Source organism: Hippopotamus amphibius, chromosome 15, assembly GCF_030028045.1.
Source record: "Hippopotamus amphibius kiboko isolate mHipAmp2 chromosome 15, mHipAmp2.hap2, whole genome shotgun sequence".
Classification (NCBI taxonomy): Eukaryota; Metazoa; Chordata; class Mammalia; order Artiodactyla; family Hippopotamidae; genus Hippopotamus; species Hippopotamus amphibius.
The window spans coordinates 58,888,704-58,909,251 of NC_080200.1; the positions used below are offsets into that span (position 1 = coordinate 58,888,704).

At 39.9% G+C, this 20,548-nt stretch overlaps 1 protein-coding gene across 1 annotated transcript in view; it reads left to right on the forward strand.

Moving 5' to 3' along the window:
- Positions 1–20,548, forward strand: part of DNAH5 (dynein axonemal heavy chain 5) — a 202,324-nt gene that overhangs the window by 168,505 nt on the left and 13,271 nt on the right. Inside the window, exons 65-74 of the mRNA XM_057708854.1 lie at positions 941–1,184; positions 2,402–2,516; positions 3,012–3,202; positions 7,078–7,199; positions 9,351–9,500; positions 12,359–12,604; positions 15,982–16,201; positions 17,454–17,659; positions 18,289–18,492; positions 20,270–20,485. Of these exons, the coding sequence (XP_057564837.1) occupies positions 941–1,184; positions 2,402–2,516; positions 3,012–3,202; positions 7,078–7,199; positions 9,351–9,500; positions 12,359–12,604; positions 15,982–16,201; positions 17,454–17,659; positions 18,289–18,492; positions 20,270–20,485 (1,914 nt within the window). The remainder of the gene's footprint in view (positions 1–940; positions 1,185–2,401; positions 2,517–3,011; positions 3,203–7,077; positions 7,200–9,350; positions 9,501–12,358; positions 12,605–15,981; positions 16,202–17,453; positions 17,660–18,288; positions 18,493–20,269; positions 20,486–20,548) is intronic.

Here is a 20,548-nt window from a genome sequence, read left to right on the forward strand (position 1 = left end):
CAGGCAAACTTGCTAATGCGTATCTTTCTCTTCAAATTTTAAATTCTATGTGCTTATTGTCTTTTCCTTTTTTTTTTTTTTTTGATTCTTTTATTAACTTCGAGTTAGAGTCTCTCATGAAGTAATTTGGCTCTCCTGTACAATTTGACTTGGTGCCAGAAGGATCTCCCAGCCTCTGGGTTTCCTGCTGCCTTTGGCTTGTTCAGTGTCATGGCTGTTTCCTCCTTCCCCCACCCTCACCAGCCCCATCCTTTCTTTCCTCCTCTTTCACTGTCTCTCCCTCTCCAAACTACCAAAAGGAAGAAATAGCCAACAAGGACATTAATCTTCCAAAGTCATTCTCTGCCCAGCTACCCATAAAGCTCTTTCAGGAAGGATTCAGAACTTCCCTTCTCTTGGAGAGAACAGCATCTTTGCTTTTCAGATCAAGATAATTTTTCAGTTTAAATGTACCTGCAGTAGTAGTGCAGTTTGTTTGCCTAACTTTTGGACACTTGCTTGTCACAGAGTTGGACACTTTTTCAACACGCAAGTTGAAAATAATCACATTCAAACAACAATAGCGCTCTTTTAGACAAGAAACCAGAGGAAATGTATTTAATCTGAGACACATATATTGTCTTCAAACAAATTTCAGTTTCAAAACAGGGGTAAATATGATCACAAAAGTCACTTAAAAATGAGTTGACTTTAGGAAATAAATAGATGGTAAATTGTTAATATGGGTAATATTTTTAGCACATTTTACATTATTTGCCATCAATTCTTCTTTCCTCCATTAATTCTCATCCTCTTATTTTGATGTCCGTATTTCCTGCGGTCAAATATGATATAACTAGAGTACAGGAACTCGAGAGCTGCCCCATAGGTAAACTTTTTAAGGAATGGCCAATCACTAGTTGTTAATTAAGGACGAACATATATTTATGCAAATTAACAGGAACTGGAGAAAGAAAGAACTCATCTCATGGAAGATGTAACTGCAAACAAAAGGAGAATGAAGGAGCTAGAAGATAATTTGCTTTACCGTCTGACCAGCACCCAGGGGTCCCTGGTGGAAGACGAGAGTCTCATCCTTGTGTTGGGTAACACAAAAAAGACAGCTGAGGAGGTGACACAGAAGCTGGAAATTTCAGCCGAGACAGAAATTCAAATTAACTCAGCCCGGGAGGAATATAGACCTGGTGAGTTTGATAATGAAAGACAAATGTCACAGGAAAATGAAGCGAGAAATGAGAGTTAGAGAAATTGAAGTAAGGATGTTATGAAAACGACTGTGCAACGTGGGGTGGCCATTTGTGTTTTGTGGTGTTTCTTTAAATATTCAGTAAAATTGAGATGAAGAAATTTTATAATGGTGTAAATTTTCTAGGTACTTATAATTCATGTTATTGGCAAATTCTCTTTCTTTAAAAATTAATTTATTTGGTTGCTCTGGGTCTTAGTTGTGGCAGGTGGGCTCCTTAGTTGTGGCTCACAGGCTCCTTAGTTGTGGCATGACAACTCTTAGTTGCGGCATGCATATGGGATCTAGTTCCCAGACTAGCGATCAAACCCAGGCCCCCTGCACTGGGAGCACAGAGTCTTAACCACTGTGCCACCAGGGGAGTCCCTATTGGCAAATTCTTTAAGATTCCTATGAACTTATTTTTGAACCAGAAAGTAAAGAGGAAAATTATTAAAAGATATCCGCTTATGAATTAGTGAAGACTGAAGAATTCATGCTGCATTTGTGGCTGTTCACTAGTTATCATTTGGTAACAATAAGCCTGTATTTTGTTTGTAGTCTTTGTATTAGGAAGGTGGTTCTCTGGTTTCATGGGAGCTCTTCAGCCTTATCCACAAATCAGCAAATCAGTATTGTTCATGGGTTATAAAGGGAACCTGCTAAAAGAATTCAGTTTCCCTTACTCATTTAATCATGCCTTCTGGAAAATAATCGAAACAGTATCTACTGGTGGAGAGTCAGGAGCATCCTTTTTGCGATACCTTGGTTTGCCAACTTGAGGCCAAGGTTAGTCAGGGCTTCTCCATGGAGCTTAAGAATGAGGTCCTTACAATGCCTACACAATTTGCTAGATGTTACAACGTGTGCCATCCCACCATTTGTCTTTTCTACCTCTGAAAAAATGTAATACAATGTACTTATAAGGGATCTAGAGATTGGAAAATGGAAAGTATCATTTAATGAACACAAATAACAGACTGCTTGTACAGAGCTTAGGAAGAAGAATTAAAAATACATGATGACATTGCTCTAGACTCCCATTGCTGGTGGATAGTCATTGCTAAGAAGTAAAAATAAAACTTGTTGTTTTCATTTAGAGTTTAGTCTGATCTGTGCACAGGTCATTTATTTTCTACCCTCGTAGCAAGTGCAACCTTGCTCTTTGTCTTTCAGTTGCTACCCGGGGCAGCATCCTCTACTTCCTCATCACGGAGATGCGCCTGGTTAATGAGATGTATCAGACTTCGCTCCGCCAGTTTCTTGGCTTGTTCGACCTTTCCTTGGCCAGGTACGTCTGTGCTCAGGAAGCCAAGCTGAATTCTTTTATCTGTGGGTTAGAGCAATGACATTACATTGATAGCTTCTTTTCCCTTTGCTACTAAGCTGCTTCTTATTCTTTTTTAATCTAAGTTTAGTGTAATTACCAGTGTGTTAAGAAATCATTCTCATTTGTCACTTTCTGCTCAGAGAACACTCTACCAACTCTTCATCCATTGATCGGTTCCTTTGGTTTCACGAGTTTCTGTTAAATAAGAAAATTCACAAGACATTGTGATGAGTGATAATGCTCTGTGGGTAAAATTGATTCAGACAACGTGGAGGATTCTGTCATGTTATTTCATGTGGAGAGAATGCTTGTTATTTTAGATTTAGGAGGCTTACCCTTGATGTGTAAAAAATAAGAATCGGTCCTCCAGAGTTACTTATTTTCCATGAAAGGCGTTGTTTTTAGGAACAATTGAAAAGGGTGGGGTAAGCCTGAGTTAAATGTTCTCTTCTCCAGGTCTGTCAAGAGCCCAATTACAAGCAAGAGGATCGCTAATATCATCGAGCACATGACCTACGAGGTTCATAAGTACACGGCCTGGGGGTTGTATGAGGAGCACAAATTCCTCTTCACCCTGCTGCTCACCCTAAAGATTGACATCCAGAGGAATCGAATCAAGCACGAAGAGTTTCTCACCCTTATTAAAGGTCAGTATAAGAATAGAAAGTATTGTGCACAGGTGCAGATATAGGAATTATTGTGAAGGTCTTGTGTAGCTTTTGTTTTGTTTTAGCAATAGAGTGATTTCCTTGCATTTCATTGAAGATTGCATTTATGTGAGATATTTTGTTTGTTCTTTTATTGCATGAATGTTTATTGAGAACCTACTGTGTGCCAGGACACAGAATAGGCACTTGGAACACGTAATAGACAGTAAGTAAATTGTGTAGTATGTGAGAAGCTAATAAGTGCTATGGAAAAAGCAGAGAAGGGTAAGGGAGTTGGGGAATTACAGGGTATGTGGAGTGTGTGTGTGGGGGGGTTAATATTTTTAATGGGATTTTAAAAAATTAATTAATTAATTTATTGGCTGAGTTGGGTCTTTGTTGCTGCTAGTGGGCTTTCTCTAGTTGTGGTGAGGTGGGGGCTACCCTTCATTGTGGTGCACGGGCTTCTCATTGTGGTGGCTTCTCTTGTTGAGGAGTGTGGGCTCTAGGTGTGTGGGCTCAGTAGTTGTGGCTCACAGGCTCTAGAGTGCAGGCTCAGCAGTTGCAGCACACGGGCTTAGTTGCTCCTCAGCATGTGGGATCTTGGGATATTTAATGGGATCTCTAATGGGGTAGGACTCCTGAGAGATGAACGGGTGAGCCAAGACCGGGAGGCACAGGGGTGCTGGCCCTGGGGACATTTAGAGGAAGTGCTGAAGGATGAGGAGATGGCATCAATGCCTCCAGTGGGAGGAGCCTAGGAGGATGGAGGCAAAGGAAAGCAAGCAGGGCGGCTGGAGCAGAGTGGGCGAGGCACCCGTGCCACTCATCCCGTGGATATTTCCTCTGCATCTCTTGTTGTTTTGCTCACAGACAGGTCCCTTGTGCCACTGCAGTACAGCCCCGTGGCAGGCTGGGAAACATACATGTGCCATCCCATTTTGGAATTTCAGGACCAGAAATATTTAAAGGAACCCTGGAATTGATGCTGGGCTCAAAATGGCTTTATCTACTCTGCCTTTCTAAATAAAGGTTTATCTTTAAAGATAAGAGGCAACGTTATCTTTGGAGGGGGTGGATTTTCATTGACTTCAGCTCCATGGAGAGTAGATTTGCAAAGGAACTTGAAAAGGATCCCAATGGGGGCAGTAGGGAAGGACTCACGTGGGGGTATAAAATATGTAGGTCAGAGTCATATTTATATTTATACAGATGCATACACATGTTCATACACATAAGCCTACACATAGATATATCTTATAGTAGCAATAAAGACTCATTCAGTTAGACTTGAAAACTTAGAAATTATGATTTGCAGGTGCTCTCTCTTTCTCTGTCTCTTTCTTCTTTGTCTCGAACCCTCGAACCCTTGCCCCTTAGTTTCATTTTGTTCCAAGTTTCCTAAATCAGAGCACATGGAAGATGAATGGTCTGGAGAGACACCGCCTTAGATAGCCATGTGGGTGTAGGAGTTGCCTTCTTCAGTGAGTCCTTCGTATATAACTGATTTCTGGCCTCAGTGCCTCTGGTCCTCCAGCTGATGAAGCTTCCTCTGGGAAAGTTGTTCCTGACATCTTCAATCCAGCCATGAGATGCATTTCCCCGTGGAAATGGCATTGAACATAGATAGCATCCAGAAAGGGTTGAAATACTGTGAAGTGCGTTACAGTTTGGTGTGATTAAAACAAACATGGGATTTAGAGCTGGGAACACTCTAAGGGAAAACAGTGGCTTTGCTGCTTTCTGGATGAGGGGTTTTGAGCAGGTTATTTAAACTTTTCAAGCTTCAGTGGCCTCAGCTATGAAACAAGAATAGTCAAATCTACATAATAGGATTATTGAGAATTCACACAATTTATATAAACCCTGGCACATAGAATAGCTCAACAGATGATAGGCATTGTTATATTATCTTTAGTTTTTTAGTTTTTTTTTTTTTTTTTTTTTTGATTAGTCTGAGGCCTGCATAGGTTGGACAGGATTTTGCAAGCCTTTGGCATTCAACGGCTATTGCTTATTCTCCTTTAGGACACAGTTTCATAAGATTTCCCTTTGTTAGTTATGTTGGTGAAAGCTGCCCAATGACATGAACTCCTTCTGTAAGGACTTTAAAGTCACTTGTTTGAAAATGTTATGTAGATAGCAACAGTGTTTTGATACTGATTACTGATACTGATACTGATTATTGATACTCATCTCTAAGATGGGAAAGCATCTGCCTAGATGACTTGCTAAGTGTCCCTTAACTCTGCCCCTTCATGATGGGTGGTACAGCTTGTATAAATCATTGTAAGCCCATTTCAGTTTTACAAAGTGTAATGATAAACATTTAAACCTTCTTTCTCCCCAGAGCAAGGGTTTGAGGGATGAAGGGACTGGCTTAATTCTTGATCATCTTGAGAATTTATTTTGAATTATTCCTGTCCCAGCAGTTTATTCACCAAACGTCCTTCTAACCTGGTGCCATTTTGTCCAGGAATATGTCCCCCTCTCCCCACCAATGCAATGTTCTTTGCAGCCCATTGTACACGTTTGAGGCCGGTAAGATATTCATGACAGAGTTACCCTCTACTAAACAAGACGTAATGCTTTGGCTGCAAGGAACACTCTTTTCCACGAAAAGCTTCTCCTTAACCCTGTGGTGAATACCTTATTCTTTTCAGTTTGTTGGAAAATGGACACTCTGCATGGAAATTGGTGTGACATTTTTCAACACAGTGCCATTTTCCTTGGGTCTGTAACTGCTTCCTGGTGTTCAAGCAATCTGTTTTGATTTTATGAGCTAATATTTTCATAGAAATGGCTTCACTTACCTCTCGTTCCACTTACCTTGGAAGTCTACCAAGATGGATTTGGCAAAAGACAGCAATTTTGTGGGGTCCGTGGTACCTGAAAACAGAAAAGATTGGCTCAATAAATATCTTGAGTATTATTCTTTTTATGACCTGCTCTGTTCAGAAAAGGATTGTAGCCAAATGGATTGGTTGTATCCTTTTAAGAATCATGCTTAGAGCATATTTTCTCTGAAACATTTTCATCAATGTTATTTATTAAACAGTATATTTTATCCTGTAGAAGACTTGCTAACTCTTTCTTTGACTTAAAATATGATTGTTCACACATTTGATTTTTCTGGGGTGGGTGACAATAACATTTTTAAGGTGTCATTTATTTTATGGTTATAAAATATAGAGAGTTAGAGGAGTTACGTGACCTTAGGTAAATCATCAGCACAAAGTTAGAAGCCAGTACCCAGTAGAAATGTTTATTGTTGGATAGACTGACCAAAAATAAGTGACATAGCACGGGGCCCTTGGATGAATGTAAATAACACGCTGTGTATAGAGGAGACCCCTTCGAACACAGGTAGTGCCGCTAACACTTCTAGATAAATTCTCTTCATAAGATGAGCTTGTGTTAACATTTGGCGATTCTTAATGCTGACAGGAGCTGCTCATTGTGACCCTCTGTTTCGTCCTTGATCCTGTTTTGAGTACTTTCCATGTGTATTCTCTGCCATTCTGTCATTCTCACAGCACAGAGCCTTCATTATTCCCATTGTATGTATTTGGAAACAGAGGCCCAGACAGATGAGCTGGCTGGGCCCCGACCTTGGCCAGGTGGAGCTAAGACAGGATCCAGCACTGGCCTGGCTCTGAACCTATATTATTGATCCTTAAATGTGTTTTTCTAAAACGATCTATTTCTTTATTAAATGTTAAAGCTTGTTCATCTCTATGATTTATATTTCTGAGCTTAATCAATGGCAAGGTAGTACAAGAATTGAAATTAAAATAGTTTTAGCGAAAGGTTTTATAAACAGACTGTTTTACAGTAAAGAAAGAAAAATTTAATGACTTTATTTAATTTGAAAGGTGGTGCCTCACTGGACTTGAAAGCCTGTCCTCCTAAACCGTCTAAGTGGATTCTGGACGTGACCTGGCTGAATTTGGTGGAACTCAGCAAACTCAGACAGTTTTCTGATGTCCTTGATCAGGTAACTTGTGCTTTGAATAAACTTATGATGATGTCACAGTGAGCAGCTTCCTGATTTATCACTGGCTGCACTATTTTGGGAAGAGAGAGATTTGTCACTCTTAAAGTGGTATGACCAGTGCTTGACTTTCCTCACAGCTCACTCACACGCTGATAAAACACCTTCCACCCATGGCAGGCTGGTCTCACAGGAAGAAATTAGTTACCCAGGAAGTTTAACCAACCCTGACCTGGCTCATCTGTCAGTACCACCGATTGGAGACCCACACGTGGGAAAACAGTTTCAATTAAATGATTAGATATGATTAAAATGTTTTGCCTTCTTTCTAAAGATTAAATGAAAAGAAATATGGACGGCCTGCCTCCAAATGCTAAACATCCTTTCTTGCCTCTTGTTCCTGTCTCTCTTCTTCCTCTCCTGCGCCTTGTTATACTGCCTTAGCTAGACATCTGGGTATGAATCTAACACAGACGCCTGGCCTTTTATCTTTGGAAGTTGGTGTCCTTTCATAATCAGCCAGTTCCTGGTGTATTATGTATGTATCAGTATCATGGAAGTTGGGTATAGAAAGCTGAATTGAGACCAGCCAGGAAACAGCTTCTTGAGAATCTGATGACCAGCGAGAAGTCGCATGGACAGCAAGGTGGCTTTCTTCAGCTGCCAGCTGAAGGCACTTTTGGGACAAGAAAATGTCCCGACACGGATTCTTGTTTTTTTTTTTTTAAAGTATAGTTGATTTACAATGTTATGTTAGTTTCTGGTAGACAGCAAAGTGATTCAGTTATACATATATATATATATACATATTCTCTTCCATTATGGTTTCTTACCAGATATTGAATACAGTTCCCTTTGCTATCCAGTAGGACCTTGTTGTTTATCTATTTTATATACAGTAGTTTGTATCTGCTAATCCCAGACTCCTAATTTGTCCCTGCCCCTCCCCCTTTCCCCTTTGGTAACCAGAAGTTTGTTTTCTGTGTCTGAGTCTGTTTCTTTTTCATAAATCAGTTCATTTGTATCCTATTTTAGATTCCACATATAAACGATATCATATGGTATTTGTCCTAATACTGGTTCTTGACTTTGACCGTTTAAGTTGACTGGAAGCTTAAGTTCTGCTGTAGTTGTATGTTTTGGCTTATACCTGGTGATTACCATGTAATTAGGGTCCAAGCCATTCTTTTGGGTTAAATAGTTTTTCTTTGGGAGCTTTTAACGCAGTCTAGCTGGTTCCCCTATGGGATGACTCCTGGTGACCTTTCCTAGACCATTATGTGTTACTGAAGTAGATGTCTTCTGGAGATTATATTTTATACCTGGAATTCCTCCACGTTATGTAGTCTTTCATGATTGAAAGAGGTTATTTTTTATTCTTACAAGATATTTTCTAAATAGGAACCCGAATGGTTTTTCCTTTGATTAGATCTCCGAGAAATACACTTATAATCAAAGGGAATATACCAGAGAACATAAGATCATATTAATCTGCAGATGTGATTTATTCCATGATTTTGAAATGCTTGTGCATATAATGCTTGTCTCTCTTTGATTTTTTAAGCTCCAAGGATAATGGACGTTGTTTTTTTTCCATTATCAATTGCCTGAAGGAAGCAAGTATGATTATTCATTTGACGATGCTATTAAGTGGTATATTTCACATTACTTTTAGATTAATAGACTATTGACCAAAACACTTCAATAATAAACATGTATTAAATGTCTTCTTTTGTTCCACGAATGGTCTTGGGTAATGAGGAAACATCAGTGAATGAGACTTGGTTCTCGGTCATAGGGGATCTCATGGAGCAAAACAGATATCCTTAAAATAATGAAATGAATTTCCATTGATTTCTTTATTCTTTGCAGATTTGTTACCACAAAGGCATAGAAGAAATTACACAACCCAGGGCTCTCCCTTCTTTAAAAGGAAGCTGTAGGCTGGTGTTAATACACACTGACTTTATTGCAAATCACATTTGATTTTAGACTCCCAAACTTTCTGGCACTAGGATATAAAATCTTTAAAAATAGTCAAGAGATATCATTCACACATGTCTGGAATGGTCAGAAAGAGGAAAAATATCTGTGAATGCTTACTGAAAGATTTTTCTGTGGTGTGACACATTTCTTATCCCCTGGTATTTTCAGATATCAAGAAATGAGAAAATGTGGAAAATTTGGTTTGATAAGGAAAACCCTGAGGAGGAACCCCTTCCAAACGCCTACGATAAATCTCTTGACTGCTTTAGACGTCTTCTCCTTATTAGGTCCTGGTGTCCTGACAGAACCATTGCCCAGGTAAAAAGTACATATTTTAAAAATAGGAGAATATTTTAAAGGAGCATTTCCTTTTAAATTTAAAAGAATATTTAAAATTTTAAACATTCCCAGTGTAGGCTTCTATGTAATTTTCTAGTAATACAATTGTGAAAAATGGAAAAATAAACAAAAAATAAGTGTACTGAGGTATATATTTGGGCTAAGTGATTTAATAATTTTCTTTGGTCCAAGTGGTACAGTAAGAGTGAATGAGGTAACTGTGTTTTTAAGGTGGATGTATAGGTATAACGTGAAGGCAGTGTTTTGTTCTTCCATATCATTTTTATATTAACTCAAAAAAGATATGGCTATTCCATGTTGCTTGTAGTAAAATAATGTTTCTTGAATATGAAGAATGTTCAGATACTAGCGGGGGAGAGAGCGACTGCAGGGTAGTATAGGATTCCCAAACCTGTGGTCATACCCCAGGACATGTCACAAACCTTGATGCAAGAAAGTGGGTTCGCCCAAAATTCTTTAAATGATACTTACGGTTTAAATGTAAATCCTGCCTCTAGAAGATCCATCTTTTCAAAGACTTTTAATCTGCTGGCCTACCATCATGGAAATTTACCCATGAGACAGACTTGTGGCCTCTTGCCTTCACAGCTAAAAGTTAAACTCTACTGTTCACAGACATTGATTTTTTTATGGACTTCTTTAAATAAGCCACAAAGTAACAATGGGCTGAGTTTCTAATAGAATGTAGGAAGTTTTCCCCTTCACTCTCCAGAAGGAGTGTTAAAAACATATGGAGTAACCACCTCCAAGTCCATCTGGGTACCGTGGAAACGTGAAAACAACTAGATTCAGTGATTTATTGAGAAAAGAAAAATGAGTTTTGCAACTCAGGGCACCCTTCCTTTGGGTTTTCTTCTCAACTTCATTACTTTTATGCTGCCCAAATGAATTGTCAAACAGTTGCCTTATTTAAGGGGAGTGTAGAAGTTTCAAGTAGACTTTTCTTTTCTCCTTCCTTCCTTCCTTCCTTCCTTCCTTCCTTCCTTCCTGCCTTCCTTCCTTCTTTCTTTTCTTCTTCCCTCCCTCCCTCCCTTCCCTCCCCTACTTCCTTACTTCCTTCCCTTTTTATTTTTTTCACATAACACTTTATTGGGTTCAATGCTGAAATTTGTGTCTCCCAACCCTTTGTAACTTTGTCATCTTTATCCTGGCCTCTGTCACCCTTAGGCTGAGGACAGCCACGTCTTCCTAACTGGTCTCCTGTAGTTCATTCTTGCCCAGTCTAGTCCATCTTGTATATTCTAGAAGAAATGGAAATATCATTGTGGTATTCCTTTAACGGCGTCCCATGGCCCTTATGATAACACCCAAGTCTTAAGCAAGATCTAGAAGGCCCCTTGGAAAAATATTCTCTCCTCTGAAGCTCTTATTCTCACATTAAGTTCCTTTCGTGATTTTCAACTAGACACCTTTTGGGGAAGCATATTACAAGATCCACAGTATAGACGTATTTAGTCTCCATTCCATAAACAACATCAGGCTTGTTTGGAGTATTTTGGCTGAGTGTGACTGCCCATGTCCAGGGACATTCAAAAGCCTGTTTTCAAGGACAACGTAGTCAGAGGGTGTCTTGTGCTACTGCCTGTTTATGTACAGCTGTGAGCTAAGGATGCTTTTTATAATTTTAAACGCTTGAAAAAAATACAAGAAGAATAATATTTTTTGATATGTGAAAAGTATATAACATTCCAATTCCAGTGTCTATAAACTTCTGTGGGAACATAGCCATGCTCCTTTGTTTATGAACTATCATTTGTTTTTGCTACAGGGGTAGGTTGAGTTGTTGCAACAGAGTCCAGGTGGCCACTAAAGCCTAAAATATTTGCCACCTGGCCCCTGATGTATGTAACAGTATGTTAGCTCAGAGCATGGATGGAAATGTCCATGTGGAGTAACTGCTGAATTCTATGGCAGGATTGGCCATCTTGAGCTCCTTAGTATGCCAGAGGACAGAGCCCCAGATCTTGAGAGATGCTGCAGTAATGGCAGGTACCAGGCGCCTGTGGCTGAGAAACAACTGCAATTTGTGGAACACCAGAGTGTCCAGCCTTTGAAGTGATTCCTGATCACGAAGCACACTGCCCAGTGGCTGTGATGAATGTGCACACAAGTAGACTTTTGGAGAAACCAAAGAACATGTCAAGCAAACGTGTAAAGTACCTTTCAGAAGGCTGTAAAAAATGTGCAGGCGTTTACACTTAGGTTAGAGAATTCAACACTGGATCTGGCCAACCTTGAAAAAATATTGAGATACAAAAATAAGTGGCATCCTGTGCTCCAAATGGAATCGGATTAAATCTTTAAAAATTAATTAATTTGATAAGTATGCAGTAAATTTCATTGCATAAGTAGTCATTCAGCAGTAATTATCTATTTGCTAAATACCCATTAAATCCCAGGCATTGTACTGCTTACTTGATTATTTGAACACATATACTTTTCCTTTAAAGCCTCCTCAGTAACAGAGTTGCCTAATGGTTTAAATCTTTTGTATAGCACGAAGCAGCCAGTGTATTGAAACAGGTCCCAGACAAGGAGTCAGCCAACCTGGGTTCTGGTCTTTTAAGTGGGTGATTGTGTTTTTGGCAAGTAACTCAGCTTCTGCAGAGTGAGGATTCAAACGAGCAAGGAAGCAAACAAACAAACAAAAAAACCAGATAAACCAACAAGAGAAAAGCCTCTGCCCTGTTTTCCTGGCAGGGTGACTGTGGATGTCATTGAGATAATTCACAAAAATGAATTTTGGAAACCACACCGAATTATGCGCAGGAAGAAGTTGGAGCTAGTTTTGGTAACTCATGTGCTGTTTTTGGCAGGCCCGTAAGTACATCATGGACTCCATGGGAGAAAAGTATGCGGAAGGCGTTATCCTGGACTTGGAAAAGACGTGGGAAGAATCTGATCCACGGACACCACTCATCTGTCTCCTGTCTATGGGCTCAGACCCCACAGATTCCATCATCGCCTTGGGGAAGAGATTGAAACTAGAAACCCGCTACGTGTCCATGGGGCAGGGCCAGGAGGTCCATGCTCGCAAGCTCCTGCAGCAGACCATGGCAAATGTGAGGCCAGATGTCTACTTTTGTGTTATGTTGTTGACATTGCAGGTTATAGAATAACGATGCGGTAAAGAACTTATACATCCTTAAGAGTTTATTCTAATTGATTGATTGTGATTTAAAGTCTTTTTTACCTTTTTAAAAAATTTTTATTTTATATTGGAGTATAGCTGATTAATAATGATGTGTTAGTTACTGGTGTACAGCAAAGTGATTCAGTTATACCCATACAAGTATACATTCTTTTTCAAATTCTTTTCCCTTTAAGGTTGTTGTAGAAGAGTTTAAATTTAGATATTGTATTCTGTTTACTAAACAGGAGAAAGCATGATATCTATCAGAAAATTTTCTTGGAAAAATGGACACACTTAAAACTTTTTCCACAGAGTCTTGACTTATGGAAAACTTACCCTATCAGAACATCTTATTTCCTGACTAGTTTGCACTCCAGGTCCCAAATGCTCTGTGGGGTCCACAGTTCCCCCTCTCTGCCTCATGCTCCAGCCCCTCTGGCTCTGCCCTTGGAATCCACAACACTCCAGAATCCACAACGTAATCCAGAATGCATAATCTGTGCCCTGGAGTCCCCTAGGCCTGGCCCAGATCCCGGAGGCCAGGAATCTGCCATTACCCTGTGGTGGTACCGGAGGTTTTCAGGAAACCTGGCCTGTTGCCTTCCACGTGGGGCTCCTAGAGCCCTTTGCAGCTTGCAAATTCTACAGCGTACAGAGCAGGCCATGCTCAGGACTGGTCTGGGGCCACGGTAGCTGGAAGCCACACGGTGACCCTGCTAATGGGACAGTCAAGTCCAGAGCTGAGGCACTTTTAGGGACTTAAGTTAACTGAATGCAAAAGGTCCTATTTCATCTCTAGAACTCAGGCTCCAGAACAGGACACTCATGTGTTTTCTCTGGTCTAGCCGTCCTGGGGGTACTGGCCTATGCCCAGAGGATCCCTCCATGCCTGTGCCCCTCTTCCTGTACACTTTGGCCAAGTAAAGGGTGGCGAAACCACTTGGCTTCTCATTCCTACTGGAGAACATGCAGTCTTGGTCTAGATGCTTTTCTGGCCTTTTGTGGAGCAGACCTGACTCCTCCTTCCCTGAGTCTGAGCTCTCCCCCCCAATATCTCAAGACTCCTCTGTGCCCTCCAGGGACGCCCCTGCCCACTGAGGACAGAACTAGCTGTCTCCCCTGAACCCCTAAACACTAAGCTTACCCATGCAACCATAGGGTTCTAGGTCCTCGCTGCTTACTCTAGAACCTTACCACTACGCTGCATCCTGGTCCCTTCCCCCGGTCTAGAACTGAGTACATTGGGTTCTAGAATGTCCATACTTGCCTCTTCTGTCCTCAAGCTGTGCCCTGCCCCCAGCTTTGGTGAAAGGGTGGAGGCTCTCGTGTGCTGTGCTCTATCTGATGCACTTAGTTTGCAGTTGAGGGGTGGGGAAGGGCAGAAAGCATGTGATTTAAATATATTTAGAAATGAAAAATACATCCATGGTTCAAAATCTCAGGTCTGGTCTGTCACAAGGGCTTGGTGGGCCTCCATCCTGACCTCTCCAGCCTCTTGGCCTCCTCCCCCCTCTCCTTCCCCCACCTTGACTTCCTCCCTCTGCAAAGTACTGTACTTAGAGCCAAAACACGAACATTCACAGGGCACTGATTTAATTTGAATTTAAAGTAAATAATGGTGTAACTAATAATTATAGTTTCAGGTCACCAAATTAGAACTTAAATGGAATATTTTTAGCCTCCAACTCATCGCTGTTTTCTGTCTAGTAGTTTGATTTCACATAGAATTTTAAAAATCTTTATTATTATTAGCATGCTTATAATTTGTCAGAGACAATACTGTTTTATGACAGAATGAACCAACGACCCAGGAATAGCAAAAGGGATGATCTGCTCAGTAAGGAGAACACAAAACATTAATACGAAGTGTGGCAATGCCAAAGAAATAACCTTGGGTAAGGGATTCCTTTCCGTGGGTGAGGATTGAACCACTGAAGTTCTCATCTAAGAAACTTAGGTCAGAAGTCACTTGTATGCTGCAGGAAAGAGATCATCTGAAGCCTTTTTGTTGTGTTTTATATTTAATTTCTCCTTTTTTTGGAATTGTGGACAGTGTCAATTAAACTCTCTTAGGACAAAAAGTTATTTATTCAGCAATGTTGTGTATTTCTGGAGATAATGTAAGGGATATGTGACATTCTGAAATGATCAGTTTTACATGTAACTTGGCTAAGATTTTAGATCTGGTGCTTAGTTTGTTTCTAGGAAAGAGGAATATCTTAAGTTACACTAATCAAATTTATATGATTCAAAGTTAGAGAGTCAAGAAAAGAACTCAAGGTTATGATCTGGGTATGGTAGATGATTTTAGCAAAAAATGTTCTATAGATTAGGTATTGAGTATATCATTATTGCATGACCTAAATTTTTGCCTGTTGCCTTATACAAGGAATTGTCTTATGCTCATAGAATAATTTACAGAAGAGATGGGGCTTAATATTTTCTAAGGCTCTTGTTCTTAGGGTGATCAGATTCCCCAGAGAAGGTTCTTCCGCATTCTAGAGGGTATATGCCCTGCTGCCCATATTCTGGAACTCAGTGGGAGAAGGAAGGTAATGGGTCTCCAGATTCAATAGATAATTGTTCTTTTACCTGTTTTCAGTGAGGTTCCTACACTCTGATGTCCTCCACTGCAAACCCTGTCTGTTTTGCATTCTAAAGAAAATCAACTTTCCATCTTTCATTAGGGGAGCATGCTGGGGGTCTGGACTTTCAATCTTCTTGTATTAGTCCATCATCTCCCCCAACTTCCAGAGGGACCATCATCTCTTCTTGAGTGTTTTGGGAGTTATATGGTATAAATCAGGTTACATTTCAGCTCTCCTCAAATGGTCACTTTAGGATTCAGCTTTCTTGAGTCTGTTTTCAGTGTTATTGACATTGTCTTCACCTTCACTGTCTTTGTCCTTCAGAGTTCATGCCTTTAAAAAAGTCCCTTCATTGTACTTTTCATGGAATTTTAGGGGGTAGCTGAGCTAAGTGTTGGTTTTTAGTCAATCATCTTTACTTGGAAGTGCCGTTATCTCTTTTTATGTTTCACTTTGGGTGATTTTCATGATGCCCACCATATATTATTCCTACAATTGGCATGTTAGTATACTGTGAGACACATGCATGAAATAAGAAGAAATGTAATTAAGCTCAGTTAAACGTGTTCATATCCTTAGATTTGACCTAGATTAATTTAAAATGGTTAGTGTGCTTTTCTATTAAACTTTAATTACTTAATTTCTAAAGAACGTAGTAATTTAAATCTCTGGGTGAAACACAAAATAGACTAATTTCCATGCACTGTTGCTGATATAGGGAGGATGGGCACTTCTGCAGAACTGCCATCTGGGACTTGATTTCATGGATGAGCTAATGGACATAATTGTCGAAACCGAGACTGTACACGGTGCTTTCCGCCTGTGGATGACAACCGAGGTTCATAAACAGTTTCCCATCACCCTCCTTCAGATGTCCATTAAATTCACCAATGAGCCCCCCCAGGGCCTCCGGGCAGGACTGAAAAGAACGTATGGTGGTGAGTCGAGGAATATTTCCACGTTTATGAGTGTTCTTATGCTTAAATTGTTTTCTTAAAGATATTATGGAAAAGAAACTAGCTAGGAGTAGTTATAGCAAGTGATGCTATGATTTAACATGATGGTGAGGGGCTAGCCCCCTCTGTCCTGCTCCACGTGGAATATTCTCTGGCCATGTTAGGGCCTCAGAGCTCAGGATTCCACCTTATATTTTTCCTATTTTTCCAGTATGGCTCTACTTTGATCAATGCTATTCTCTGCTAGACACCTGCCTTTTTATGTTAACATCTAAAATGGATAATAAAAATTATCCAGGACAATTGGAATAAATTAAAATTAATTTCAAGTTAATAATAATTTAATAACACTATAACAATGATTACATATCAATTTGAAAAATCGACAAAGAAATTTTTTTAGAGCTGCTAACAAGGCTCAAGTTTTGCCAGTAAAATAGATGTGGAAGGATGATGTCAGTAATAAAGAGACTGCAGATGAAAAAATGTATAATTATATATGTAATATGACGTGTACATATATAATCATCACCATTATTATTTGGGGAATATACTCAGGTTGCAAAGGGCTTCTTTTTTATTTTATTATCATGTTTTATTATTCTTTTTAATTGAAGTACAGTTGCTGTACAATATTATGTAAGTTACACGTGTACAGTATAGTGATTCATAATTTTTAAAGGTTATGCTCCATTTATAGTTACTATAAACTCTTGGCTATATTCCCCATGTCGTACAATATATTCTTGTAGCTTACTTTATATCTAATAGCGTGCACCTCTCAATAGCACTGGGCTTCTATATATACTACTTTAATTAATATTAAATTGTTAACTGGGTATATAGAAGCCATTGCAGCCTATGTACATGCCCCTAGTAATAATAATAATAATAGACATTATTATTATGGTTGTAATAGTAGCAGTATTTATTTTACTGCCATGATTCTTCCACCTCTCTTTTATCCCCACATGGTCTTGTTAGGTTGGCAAGAACTTCATGCACGTTAGTGAACCCCCACCTCCCTCAAATCTCTGTGCATATTTTTCAGAGAGATGTGCCCTCCGGGTATCCAAAACCTACATTATATAACTGTCATATGAATATGATATAACTCAAGATAGGTGAAGTTTAACATCAGGAATTTACAAAAATAATTAACAGCTTATGAAAGTATTAGAAAATAAAGATGTTTGAGAGATGATGTAGTTTTTCGCCCAACTGACCACCACAGGTGTGAGCCAGGACCTGCTGGACGTGAGCGCCATGGCCCAATGGAAACCCATGCTGTACGCCGTGGCCTTCCTGCACTCCACGGTCCAGGAGAGGCGCAAGTTCGGCCCGCTGGGGTGGAACATCCCCTATGAATTTAACCAAGCTGACTTTAATGCCACAGTGCAGTTTATCCAAAACCACTTAGATGACATGGATCTCAAAAAGGTACTGTGTACACACGGCTTCATGCCTCCGGTGATTGTGGACTTGGGTCCTTGAGCTCACATGACTGCCCAGCCTTGGGGAAAGCCTGTAAGAGTGATGATTTTCTGTGCTTGCAAAGTCATTCTCTTTAAGGCATAGCAACTTGGGTCACACTAGCCTCTTGATTTCAGGGAAAAAAAGGAACAAATTTTAATTATGCTTTTATTTCTCAAAGACAAGTTGACATTACAAGTAGGACAACCTGACAGGGTCTACTGGAGGGAGGGGGCAATGGGTGAAGAAGCTTGTTTTTTAAAATCCTGAAACATGAAAAATTTAGAGTCTCGATTACTTTTGAAGTGTGAGCTTTTTAAAGAACAGCCTCAATATTCTTAAAAAAATAAATGTTTTTTTCTATTGAAATCAAAGTATAAAAACATATGAATGCACCAAGAGAATCTGTTTCAAATCATCAACATGAATTTTGAGTCACCCCTCATGTTTGCCTACTTAATTTTCTTTCTGCACTTTTCACATGACTGAGGGGTGAATGACACTGGTGACAATGAACACGTGGGTGTTACTTGGCAGGGAAAATGGGGCGGAGATGATAGTCAGTCCTAAACAATTATTTTAATAAATTTTTCCAGGGTGTCTCCTGGACCACCGTCCGCTACATGATCGGAGAGATTCAGTACGGAGGCAGAGTCACTGATGAGTATGACAAGAGGCTGTTGAACACACTTACTAAGGTTTGGTTCAGTGAAAATATGTTTGGACCAGATTTCAGCTTTTACCAAGGATATACTATTCCAAAATGTAGCACAGTGGACCACTATCTTCAGTATATTCAGGTTTGTCAACTTCAGAATTTTATGCATAGAGCAAATATCTATAGCCACTTGACTTTTTTGATATTTGTTTATAGCATATGTACTTCTTTGAAAATAAATTTTGATGGTGATACATACTGAATGTGGAAGGTTCCAAGACCAGAGATGTGGCTTCATATGTTTATATTCGTCTAACGATTAAACTGTTTATACTTGTTCTGAGTGTGTGTTTTGTGTGAATTCCCTTCTTTCCTTCTCTTTCAATGTCCCAGTGAGGAATATTCTTTGGGGAGGTGATAGATTGGGCAGTTTTAGAACCAGGGAAGCTACATAAATCCCCTGGAGATCTCCACCCCAAAGCAGCCTCTGGACTCAATCTGTTCTATGTTTCAATCCACCTGCCTTATCCCATGACATCTGTTCCTTCATCCTGGCCTAATGGACAGAATATGAGTATGTTCAGGAACCTACTCTGTATAAGAGCTTCCTCTAAGCCTGGGTTTCTCAGCCTCAGCACCAGTGACCCTCAGAGCTGGGTACTTCCTTGCAGTGGGGGGCTGTCCTGTGTGGAATGGTTAGCCGCATCCCTGGCCTCGACCCACTAGATGTCAGTTTCACTGCCTACCCAGTTATAACAACCTAAAATGTCTCCAGAGGTTGCTGAATCTCCCTGGGGGCGCAAAATCACCTCTGATGGAGAAGCACTGCTGTAAGAAGGAATAGGATTTTGATAGGAAATTTGGGAAAAGATCTGATTTGTGCTTCCAGGTAACTACATTTTCTGTCTCTATATCTTGAATTCATTAGATCATTATTGAGCGATCTCTTTTGCCTCTAAGATTTATCTCAGGGTGAACAAACTAAAGCACAATAGCCCTCAAGGGCTAAATTTATCAGTATATTTAGACGTTCTGTGATATATAAGTGTGATGAGTTCACCATATATTACCACCCCTACTCATTTATTAATTCAAATCTACAAATATATTTATCTTAACTGTACTATATGTGCCTTTAAATCATCAGCACTGAATAGGAGAAGTGCCTATGAAGGTATAAATTTAGGTATGCCTGCACATATATTTATCTACACCTCATTTCACAATGAATTTGAGGTAGCTCATAAGAAGGCGTTATGAACAAAGAAATAAAATAATGAGCTAAAAGGGAGGGAAAACATGAATAAAGTTAAGGATACAATTCACACATAGAAGTATATGTCAAATTATAGGTATATTTTCTTTTTTTCAAGTAGCTGGGGGAATATTTACCTGCTAGTTTTGCTTCTCATCGTCTCTTGCTGTCTGTTTTTCTTTGTTGCTTTTTCAGTATTTCTCACTTTTCCTGGTCTCTGTCCTTTTGCTTGGAAGAGTACACTTCCTACCTCTGGTCTTATTTGGGCCATAATTGCTGAAACTGTCATTTTTAGTAGCCATTAGTTATACACCATTTATTTAAACAGTCGGCTTCAATTAGATGAGACTTTCAAAAAACAAAATACCAATCCACAGTTCCCTTTCCATCTTACAAATGTATGATAAAACAGGATAGTGTGTCTTTGATTCACTTTGCTTGAGGTGCAGATATTCAAGAACCACGAGCCTATTGTGTTAAGTCTTTTTCCAAGACAACATTTGATTCTTTCCGGGAGAAGCTGTTGAGATTGTAACCTGCCACAGATAAGACATATCATGTAAATGCTTATCCTAATAAAAACATGTTTATTTGCTAAGACAGTGTAATGTAACCGGTGCTTGTGCTAGCAGTCTGTGCTTACCGGGGGTTCTTGGTTGCTCAGAGCTTGCCCACCTACGACAGCCCCGAGGTGTTCGGGCTGCACCCCAATGCTGACATCACCTACCAGAGCAAGCTGGCCAAGGACGTGCTGGACACCATTCTAGGCATCCAACCCAAGGACAGCTCTGGTGGAGGGGATGAGACCCGGGAGGCGGTGGTGGCCCGGCTGGCTGATGACATGTTAGAGAAGCTGCCCCCAGACTATGGTCCCTTTGAAGTGAGTTGATGGCATCCTAACAAAACATCAGCGGTGGGTGTGCCTGGTTGGTTGGGAGAGCGA